The sequence below is a fragment of the Arachis stenosperma genome, chromosome 5 (assembly GCF_014773155.1).
Source record: "Arachis stenosperma cultivar V10309 chromosome 5, arast.V10309.gnm1.PFL2, whole genome shotgun sequence".
Classification (NCBI taxonomy): Eukaryota; Viridiplantae; Streptophyta; class Magnoliopsida; order Fabales; family Fabaceae; genus Arachis; species Arachis stenosperma.
In genome coordinates this window covers 5,665,293-5,676,385 of record NC_080381.1, presented here as the reverse complement: position 1 = coordinate 5,676,385, position 11,093 = coordinate 5,665,293, and the positions used below count along the sequence as shown (strand labels likewise).

Below are 11,093 nucleotides of genomic sequence, written 5' to 3'. Positions count from 1 at the left end.
TTCTTTTCATACAGAAATTATTTATTATAACTGTTACGGCCCGGCCCAGAATCAGCTTTGGGCCGACCCGACCCAAGCAGTACCCGACCCGGTCACGCGCCCTCCAACCGACCCGGACACGTGTTCTGTACGGTTCACACACGGCTGCAGGACAGCGTCCTCGGAAATATGGGCCTGTTTCATAAGGGGCCCACTACTGACATGTATATAAGGGGAAGATTGGCTCTTCCCCCGAGGTACGTCACATTCTCTCACCCCACTATTCTGCCCGCCTGCACATTGCTGACTTGAGCGTCGGAGTGTCTTTGCAGGTGGCACCCCCCTCGTCCGTTCACCAGCCCAAGTGCTCGTCAGCTCGGTAGTCCCACAATCAGTGCGACCAGGACTAAGACATCCTCACCTATCCACCTTTGCATCTTCTGTTCACCCGACTTGTTCGGGAGCCGACGAACGAACATTGGCGCCGTCTGTGGGGACGTCTAAATGGAAGTCGTACTGGGTCCCGGCGACCAAGGCCGGGCTGCCGGAGCGGAGGGGGCAGCCTCCGTCGCCTCGCAAGGGGGGCGGCGAAGGTCCCCCCATCGACACACGAGGACCCGACCCTTCGGAGGAACGGGCGGCGATAGCGCCATAATAATGCAAGAGCTACGCCACAGAGTCCAGAACCTGGAGCGACAGCTTGCCGACCGGGAGCGGGACGGACGGTCTACCGATCCGAGCTACACCCCGACTCCCGGGAGCGAGGAGGAAGACTCTCGCCGAAGCCGCCCGCGGACGGAAGCGGAGAGCTCGCGGGAGGAGTCACCCGTAGTGAGGAGACGAAATGACACGATTATCTACTCCCGCGGCAGACCGACCCATCGAGCGACAAGAGGTCGCGAAGACGGAAGAAGACGACAACCTGTGATAATGGGCGCCACCCCGTTCCACCGATCTATCCTCGAGGTCCGGCTGCCGAAACACTTCGACAAGCCAACGGACATGAGGTACGACGGAACTCAAGACCCTCTAGAACACCTCACGGCCTTTGAAGCCAGGATGAATCTAGAGGGAGTAGGCGACGAAGTAAGATGCCGCGCCTTCCCGGTGACCCTAGCAGGACCAGCGATCAGATGGTTTAACGGCCTCCCTCAAGGTTCCATCTACAATTTCTCAGACATCAGCCGCGCATTCCTGGCTCAATTTACAACGCGAATAGCAAAGGCCAAGCACCCCATCAACCTTCTCGGGGTAACCCAGAGACAAGGAGAGCCGACCAGGAGGTACTTAGATCGGTTCAACGACGAGTGCTTGGAAATCGACGGCTTAACCGACTCGGTGGCCAGTCTCTGCCTGACGAACGGCCTCCTCAACGAGAACTTCCGAAAACACCTTACCACGAAGCCGGTTTGGACAATGCATGAAATCCAAACGGTGGCCAAAGAGTACATAAACGACGAGGAAGTCAGCCGAGTAGTGGCTGCCAATAAGCGGCAGTCCGGTTACGGCCAGGTTCGTCAGTCCGGTAGCGACGGGGAGAGAGCAAAAGAAAAGGCTAGGGAGGAGGCATCAAACAAAGCACCTAGGCCGTTTCCTCGAGTCGAGAAGTTTACTAATAACTACACTCCGCTCACCCTCCCTGGTGGACGAAATTGTGATTCAATATTCTTAATATATTATTCTATCTTTTGAGCTTTGGCATGTACCCTTAGGGCACTGGTTGAATTCACAACTCCGTTCAACTAACCAGCAAGTGTACTGGGTCGTCCAAGTAATACCTTACGTGAGTAAGGGTCGAATCCACAGAGATTATTGGTTTGAAGCAATCAATGTTTATTTTATTAGTCTTAGTCAGGATGTGAAAGAAAATTGTTTGGATTACTTGAACAATAGAGTTATTTGTTTATAAAGGATTATGGAATATATTGGAATAATAAAGAATACTAGCGTTACTTGTTGTGCAGTAATGGAGAACATGTTGGAGTTTTGGAGATGCTTTGTCCTTTGAATTTCTACTTTTCCTTGAAGTCCTCTTCTCACACGCCTGGTTCCTTCCATGGCAAGCTCTATGTAGGGTGTCACCATTGTCAATGGCTACTTCCCATCCTCGCAGTGAAAGCTAATGCACGCACTCTGTCACAGTACGGCCAATCACCGGTTGGTTCCCGCTCCTACTGGAATAGAATCCCTCTTTTGCGTCTGTCACTAACGCCCAGCAGGTTAAAGTTTGAAGCACGTCACAGTCATTCAATCCCGGAATCCTACTCGGAATACCACAGACAAGGTTTAGACTTTCCGGATTCTCATGAATGCCGCCATCAATCCGGCTTATACCACGAAGATTCTGTTGGGGAATCTAAGAGATATTCATTCAGTCTGATGTAGAACGGAGGTGGTTGTCAGGCACACGTTCATGGGTTGAGGAAGGTGATGAGTGTCACGGATCATCACCTTCTCCACAGTTAGGCGCGAATAAACATCTTAGATAAGAACAAGCGTGTTTGAATGGAAAACAAAGGAATTGTATTAAATCATCGAGACGCTGCAGAGCTCCTCACCCCCAACAATGGAGTTTAGAGACTCATGCCGTCACAAAGTATGTAATTCAGATCTGAAAATGTCATGAGGTCCTAGATAAGTCTGTAAAAGTTGTTTAAATAGTAAACTAGTAACCTAGGTTTACAGAAAATGGATAAACTAAGATGATTGGTGCAGAAATCCACTTCTGGGGCCCACTTGGTGTGTGCTGGGGCTGAGACTAATGCTTTCCACGTGTGGAGGCCTTTCTTGGCGTCAAACTCCAGGTTTTGACGTGTTTTGGGCGTTCAACTCCGGATCATGACGTTTTTCTGGCGTTTAACTCCAGACAGCAGCGTGTACTTGGCGTTCAACGCCAAGTTACGTCGTCAATCTTCGCGCAAAGTATGGACTATTATATATTGCTGGAAAGCCCTGGATGTCTACTTTCCAACGCCGTTGAGAGCGCGCCAATTAGACTCCTGTAGCTCCAGAAAATCCATTTCGAGTGCAAGGAGGTCAGGATCCAACAGCATCAGCAGTCCTTTTTCAGCCTAAGTCAGATTTTTGCTCAGCTCCCTCAATTTCAGCCAGAAAATACCTGAAATCACAGAAAAACACACAAACTCATAGTAAAGTCCAGAAATATGATTTTTGCCTAGAAACTAATATTATTTTACTAAAAACTAACTGAAACATGCTAAAATCTACATGAAATTACCCCCAAAAAGCGTACAAAATATCCGCTCATCACAACACCAAACTTAAACTGTTGCTTGTCCTCAAGCAACTAGATGAATAAAATAGGTTCTAACAGAAATTAAGAAGTAATATATATTTTAGAGTTTTAAATGAAGCTCAGATTCTTATTAGATGAGCGGGGCTTGTAGCTTTTTGTCTCTGAACAGTTTTGGCATCTCCCTGTATCTTTAGAATTTCAGAATAATTGGCATCCTTAGGAACTCAGAATTCAGATAGTATTATTGACTCTCCTAGTATAGTATGTTGATTCTTGAACACAGCTACTTATGAGTCTTGGCCGTGGCCCTAAGCACTTTGTCTTCCAGTATTACCACCGGATACATAAATGCCACAGACACATAACTGGGTGAACCTTTTCAGATTGTGACTCAGCTTTGCTAGAGTCCCCAATCAGTGGTGTCCAGAGCTCTTAAGCACACTCTTTTGCTTTGGATCACGACTTTAACCACTCAGTCTCAAGCTTTTCACTTGGACCTTCATGACACAAGCACATGGTTAGGGACAGCTTGATTTAGCCGCTTAGGCCTGGATTTTAATTTCCTTAGGCCCTCCTATCCATTGATGCTCAAAGCCTTGGATCCTTTTTACCCTTGCCTTTTGGTTTTAAGGGCTATTGGCTTTTTCTACTGCTCCTTCTTTTTTTTTTTTCTATATTTTTTTTTTCGCCTTTTTTTTTTGTTTTTTTCGCAAGCTTTCTTTTTCACTGCTTTTTCTTGCTTCAAGAATCAATTTCATGATTTTTCAGATCATCCATAATATTTTTCGTGTTCCTCATCCTTTCAGGAGCCAATATTCATCAAATTCAAAGTACAATCTATGCACTGTTCAAGCATTCATTCAGAGAACAACAAGTATTGCCACCACATATAATTAATTATAGTCTTTATTACTAAGAACTCATAAATATAGATTACTTCTTTATTCTAAAAAAAATTCTACTACTTTATTCATGCCTGATGATGATGAGAAAAATAAATTATAGCTTTAATTGGGAATAAAATCAAAATAGACAAACTAAATATCTCCTAAGGTAAAATCCTATAATACTATCACAGAGTTAAAGCTGGAATTAGAACTTAACAACCTGTATTTTGGGAAGTGGATGTTCCTCTAGTCTGTGGGGTGCCTTCAAGAATAAATTTCTGACGCTTCAGCTCCCTTAAGTTCACATCCTTGCTCTTCCTGTTCTCTTAGGTGCCATGATCTTAATGAGTTTTAGCTCAGTGATCATGGCAAATCACACCAAACTTAGAGGTTTGCTTGTCCTCAAGCAAAAGAAAGGAAAGGAGAGGAGTAGAAGGAGAGGTATTTTCATAAAAAGATAAGATGAGTTGAAAAAGATATTAAAAATAATTGAAAAAGAATTGGATTGGAAAAAGAGATAAGATAGAAGATATGATTTTAAAAAGATATGATCAGAAAAAGATATAATTTTTATATTAATAATAATTTAAAAGATAAAATTTTAAATTTACTTTTGAAAAAGATTTTAAAATAAATAATTAAGTTTTGAAAACAAATTTGAAGAGATGATGGATTGGATTTGAAAGCCATTTGTTTTTTTGGGTTAAGATATATCTAAAACATTTGTAAAATTGGATTTTAGAAATTAGGATCCACAACTTTTGGAATTGAAAATAATAATTTGGAATATGTTTATGCAAGAAATCATGAATTGAAACATAAAAAAATTTAAAAAAAAATATGAAGAAAAACGAATTTTACCTCCTCCCCACCATCCTGGCGTTAAACGCCCAGGATGCTAGCAAACTGGCGTTAAACGCCCAGAAGGTGCATCTTTCTGGCGTTTAACGCCCATAAGATGCTCCTTTCTGGCGTTTAACGCCCAGATGGCTACCCTTACTGGCGTTAAACGCCCAGTGGGAGCTTCTTTTGGGCGTTTAACGCCCAAAGTATTTCTTACTGGCTTTTTCATGCCAGTAAGCTTCCAAATTTCCCTGTAACTCTGTGACTTCAACCATTTGCTATTTCACCTTTTGAAGATACTTGGACTCAAACCTGTAAAGAAAATCAATACGAATAAAATTAAATTTTGTGATTGGCTGGGTTGCCTCCCAGCAAGCGCTTCTTTAATGTCTTTTAGCTGGACTGAGTTTTAATCAAGTCTCAGTTTTGAGCATTCTTGCTCAAAATTGCCTTCAAGATAATGTTTGACTCTTTGTCCATTAACAATGAACTTTTTGTTAGAGTCATTATCCTGAAGCTCTATGTATCCATATGGTGATACGTTTGTAATGACATATGGACCTCTCCACCGGGATTTTAATTCCCCAGGGAATAATTTGAGCCTAGAATTGAATAGCGGAACTTTTTGCCCCGGATCAAAGACTCTGGATGACAATTTCTTATCATGCCATCTTTTCGCTTTCTCTTTGTAAATCTTTGCATTTTCGAAAGCATTGAGTCTAAATTCCTCTAGCTCTGATTCGAGACTCTCAGCCATATTGACCTCTCTTACCAGAGAGTCAATTATATCAACACTCATGCAGTCATTTGGGGTGTCTGGATGTTGCATGGCTTTAACAACATTCAGCTTGAACTCTTCCTCATTGACTCTCAAGGTTACTTCCCCTTTTTGGACATCAATGAGGGTTCGGCCAGTTGCTAGGAAAGGTCTTCCTAGAATGAGAGTTGCACTCTTGTGCTCCTCCATTTCCAGCACCACAAAGTCAGTAGGAAAGGCAAATGGCCCAACCTTGACTATCATGTCCTCAATCACGCCTGATGGGTATTTAATGGAGCCATCAGCAAGTTGAAGACATATCCTGGTTGGTTTGGTTTCTTCAGTTAAACCAAGCTTTCTGATAGTAGATGCAGGCATTAGGTTAATACTTGCTCCAAGATCACATAAAGCTTGCTTGGTGCAAGTGCCCTCTAATGTGCATGGTATCATAAAGCTCCCAGGATCTTTAAGCTTCTCAGGTAAGCTTTTCAGAATGACTGCACTGCATTCTTCAGTGAGGTAAACTTTTTCAGTTTCCCTCCAATCCTTCTTATGACTTAAGATCTCTTTCATGAACTTAGCATAAGAGGGTATTTGCTCAAGTGCTTCTGCAAACGGAATCTTTATTTCAAGAGTCCTGAGGTAGTCTGCAAAGCGGGCAAATTGCTTATCCTGTTCCGCTTGGCGGAGTTTTTGAGGATAAGGCATTTTGGCTTTGTATTCCTCAACCTTAGTTGCTGCAGGTTTATTACCTACATAAGTGGGTTGGGAAGCCTTTTTAGAAGGGTTGTTATCAGCACTTGTATGTGACTGATTCTCCACTGGTATTTGAATGCCAGTGGTGGGAGCTGGAGTGGCGTTAGACGCCCCCTCCTTGTTTGTTACTGGCGTTTGAACGCCAGCTTTGTCCCTTTCTGGGCTCGGACTGTCTTTAGGAGGATTCTGAGTATCCACTTGTTCATTTCTTGGTTTCCTGCTGCTTTGAAGTGAGGTATTTAATGTTTTCCCACTTCTTAATTGAACTGCTTTACATTCTTCTGTTATTTGTCTTGACAGTTGTTTTTCTGTCTGCTTTAATTGTACTTCCATGTTCCTGTTAGCCATTCTTGTTTCCTGTAATATTTCCTTGAATTCGGCTAGCTGTTGAGTTAGAAAGTCCAATTGCTGATTGAATTCATTAGCCTGATCCACTGGACTGAGTTCTGCAGTTACTGTTTTAGCTTCTTCTTTCATGAAAGATTCATTGCTTAAGTACAGATGTTGATTTCTGGCAACTGTATCAATAAGCTCTTGAGCCTCTTCAATTGTTTTTCTCATATGTATAGATCCACCAGCTGAGTGGTCTAGAGAAATCTGAGCTTTTTCTGTAAGCCCATAGTAGAAGATGTCTAATTGCACCCATTCCGAAAACATTTCAGAGGGGCATTTCCTTAGCATCTCTCTGTATCTCTCCCAAGCATCATAAAGGGATTCATTATCTCCTTGTTTGAAGCCTTGAATGTTTAGCCTTAGCTGTGTCATCCGTTTGGGAGGGAAATAGTGATTCAGGAATTTTTCTGACAGTTGTTTCCATGTTTTTATGCTGTTCTTAGGCTGGTTGTTTAACCACCTCTTAGCTTGATCTTTTACAGCAAATGGAAACAGTAGTAATCTGTAGACATCCTGATCCACTTCCTTATCATGTACTGTATCAGCAATTTGCAGAAATTGTGCCAGAAACTCTGTAGGTTCTTCATGTGGAAGACCAGAATACTGGCAGTTTTGCTGCACCATGATAATGAGCTGAGGATTCAGCTCAAAGCTACTAACTCCAATGGAGGGTACACAGATACTACTTCCATATGAAGCAGTAGTGGGGTTAGCATATGACCCCAAAGTCCTCTTGGACTGTTCATTCCCACTTGCTTCCATATTGAATACAAGTTGAGAATTTATAGTTAATTTTAAAAAAATGGAATAAGTAATAACAATATATAAAAAGGAGTTAAAATATATATATATATATATATATATATATATTTTTTTAAATTAAAATAAAAACGAAATAAATAACAGAAAGTGGAAATATTTTGAAATTGAAAATTGAATTTTTAATGTAAAATTTTCGAAAAAGTAGTTTTAAAAATAGTTAGAAAATAAAATTTTTTTTGAATTTTGAATTTTATGATGAAAGAGAAAACACACAAAAGACACAAGACTTAAAATTTTTAGATCTAATGCTCCTTATTTTTCGAAAATTTTTTGGAGGGAAAACACCAAGGAACACCAAACTTAAAAATTTTAAGATCAAGACACAAGAAAAACTCAAGAACACTTTGAAGATTCACAAGAACACCAAGAACACAAGGAAGAACACCAAACTTAAAATTTTTAGACAACTTCAATAAAATTTTAGAAAATTATGTTAAAATTAACAAGAAAACACCAAACTTAAAGTTTGGCATAAAATTAAATCAAGAAAAATTATTTTTGAAAAAGATTTTAAAAAGAAGATGCCCAATTGCCAAGAACATAAGCCAACGCTCTAGCCAACTGATTTAAAAATGTAACTATTTTAAAGATGTGTTATTTTTATGGATAAAAGTATAATTTTTAAAAGTTAATGTTTTGAAAAAGCACAAGAAAAACAAGAAAAGGACACAAAACAAGAAAAACTCAAGATCAAACAAGAAAAATAGACAAGAACAACTTGAAGATTAAGGAAAAACAAAGAACAATAACACGAAAATTTCAAAGAAAAATATAAAATATGCAAGTGACACCAAACTTAGAACAAGACACTAAAACTCACGAAAATTAGCAATTAATTAAGAGAAAAATAATAAATTTTGAAAAGAAATTTTTTGAAAAGAAACTATCCTATCAATATTGATTTAATGACTCTATAATAATAAAAATAAAAAAAAATAAAAATAAAAATAAATTATTCCTAATCTAAGAAATAAAATAAACCTTCAATTGTTCAAACTCAATAATCCCCGGCAACGGCGCCAAAAACTTGGTGGACGAAATTGTGATTCAATATTCTTAATATATTATTCTATCTTTTGAGCTTTGGCATGTACCCTTAGGGCACTGGTTGAATTCACAACTCCGTTCAACTAACCAGCAAGTGTACTGGGTCGTCCAAGTAATACCTTACGTGAGTAAGGGTCGAATCCACAGAGATTATTGGTTTGAAGCAATCAATGTTTATTTTATTAGTCTTAGTCAGGATGTGAAAGAAAATTGTTTGGATTACTTGAACAATAGAGTTATTTGTTTATAAAGGATTATGGAATATATTGGAATAATAAAGAATACTAGCGTTACTTGTTGTGCAGTAATGGAGAACATGTTGGAGTTTTGGAGATGCTTTGTCCTTTGAATTTCTACTTTTCCTTGAAGTCCTCTTCTCACACGCCTGGTTCCTTCCATGGCAAGCTCTATGTAGGGTGTCACCATTGTCAATGGCTACTTCCCATCCTCGCAGTGAAAGCTAATGCACGCACTCTGTCACAGTACGGCCAATCACCGGTTGGTTCCCGCTCCTACTGGAATAGAATCCCTCTTTTGCGTCTGTCACTAACGCCCAGCAGGTTAAAGTTTGAAGCACGTCACAGTCATTCAATCCCGGAATCCTACTCGGAATACCACAGACAAGGTTTAGACTTTCCGGATTCTCATGAATGCCGCCATCAATCCGGCTTATACCACGAAGATTCTGTTGGGGAATCTAAGAGATATTCATTCAGTCTGATGTAGAACGGAGGTGGTTGTCAGGCACACGTTCATGGGTTGAGGAAGGTGATGAGTGTCACGGATCATCACCTTCTCCACAGTTAGGCGCGAATAAACATCTTAGATAAGAACAAGCGTGTTTGAATGGAAAACAAAGGAATTGTATTAAATCATCGAGACGCTGCAGAGCTCCTCACCCCCAACAATGGAGTTTAGAGACTCATGCCGTCACAAAGTATGTAATTCAGATCTGAAAATGTCATGAGGTCCTAGATAAGTCTGTAAAAGTTGTTTAAATAGTAAACTAGTAACCTAGGTTTACAGAAAATGGATAAACTAAGATGATTGGTGCAGAAATCCACTTCTGGGGCCCACTTGGTGTGTGCTGGGGCTGAGACTAATGCTTTCCACGTGTGGAGGCCTTTCTTGGCGTCAAACTCCAGGTTTTGACGTGTTTTGGGCGTTCAACTCCGGATCATGACGTTTTTCTGGCGTTTAACTCCAGACAGCAGCGTGTACTTGGCGTTCAACGCCAAGTTACGTCGTCAATCTTCGCGCAAAGTATGGACTATTATATATTGCTGGAAAGCCCTGGATGTCTACTTTCCAACGCCGTTGAGAGCGCGCCAATTGGACTCCTGTAGCTCCAGAAAATCCATTTCGAGTGCAGGGAGGTCAGGATCCAACAGCATCAGCAGTCCTTTTTCAGCCTAAGTCAGATTTTTGCTCAGCTCCCTCAATTTCAGCCAGAAAATACCTGAAATCACAGAAAAACACACAAACTCATAGTAAAGTCCAGAAATATGATTTTTGCCTAGAAACTAATATTATTTTACTAAAAACTAACTGAAACATGCTAAAATCTACATGAAATTACCCCCAAAAAGCGTACAAAATATCCGCTCATCACTCCCCATCGTGGAGGTCTATCAACAAATAGCTGAAAAGGGAATCCTTCCGAAGCCCCGACCACTCAAGGACCGCACGGGTGGAAACAAGAACCTTTACTGCGATTACCATAAGGGATATGGCCACCAAACACAGGACTGTTTCGACCTGAAGGATGCATTAGAACAAGCGATAAGGGAAGAAAAGCTAGCAGCGTTCTCCCATCTCATCAGGGAGCCGAGAAGGCGTTATCGTGAGCAAGACGAGGAAGGCAAGACACGCTCGACCAAGCGGCGACAGTAGCCCGAAGACGGAGACCACGGCCTCACTGTAATTAACGTAGTAACGGCAAAAAACACTGCACCGAAGTCCCGGTCGGCACACAAGAAAGACGCCAAGGTTCTGGCGATCTCATCTCCACCGGTGCAGAGTACCAAAAAACCTCCGTCCATTTCTTTTGGCCCAGAAGACCAATGGTTCAGCGACGCCCCGGAAAACCCTCCCATGGTCATAACGGCCAGAGTAGGAACCGGCCTCGTCAAACGGATCCTTGTCGACACAGGAGCTGATTCAAACATCATGTTCCGCAATGTGTTCGACGCACTGGGGCTGAAGGATGCCGACCTGACGACTCACCAGCACGGGGTTATCGGGTTAGGCGACCACTTCATCAAACCAGACGGAGTCATTTCCCTACCAATCTCGGTGGGACAGATGCAAGGCCGAAGATCGGCGATGGCCGAGTTTGTAATCCTCCGAGACT

At 41.6% G+C, this 11,093-nt stretch overlaps 1 protein-coding gene across 1 annotated transcript; it reads left to right on the top strand.

Annotated features, from left to right (window-relative positions):
• The first annotated feature begins 483 nt into the window (after nucleotides 1-483).
• LOC130980328 (uncharacterized) lies at nucleotides 484-10,633 on the top strand. The gene is made up of 3 exons (XM_057904020.1): nucleotides 484-1,230; nucleotides 1,384-1,633; nucleotides 10,383-10,633. The coding sequence occupies exons 1-3, from the start codon at nucleotides 484-486 to the stop codon at nucleotides 10,631-10,633; spliced, it is 1,248 nt and encodes a 415-aa protein (XP_057760003.1).
• Nucleotides 10,634-11,093: the final 460 nt, after the last annotated feature.

What these genes read in the sequence shown, in the direction of transcription:
- LOC130980328 (XM_057904020.1), top strand. Translation starts at nt 484, where the DNA reads ATGGAAGTCGTACTGGGTCCCGGCGACCAAGGCCGGGCTGCCGGAGCG. An exon ending in ACCCCATCAACCTTCTCGGG is followed by an intron (nt 1,231 to 1,383) that starts GTAACCCAGAGA and finishes CTTACCACGAAG; the next exon opens with CCGGTTTGGACAATGCATGA. An exon ending in CCTCCCTGGTGGACGAAATT is followed by an intron (nt 1,634 to 10,382) that starts GTGATTCAATAT and finishes ATCAACAAATAG; the next exon opens with CTGAAAAGGGAATCCTTCCG.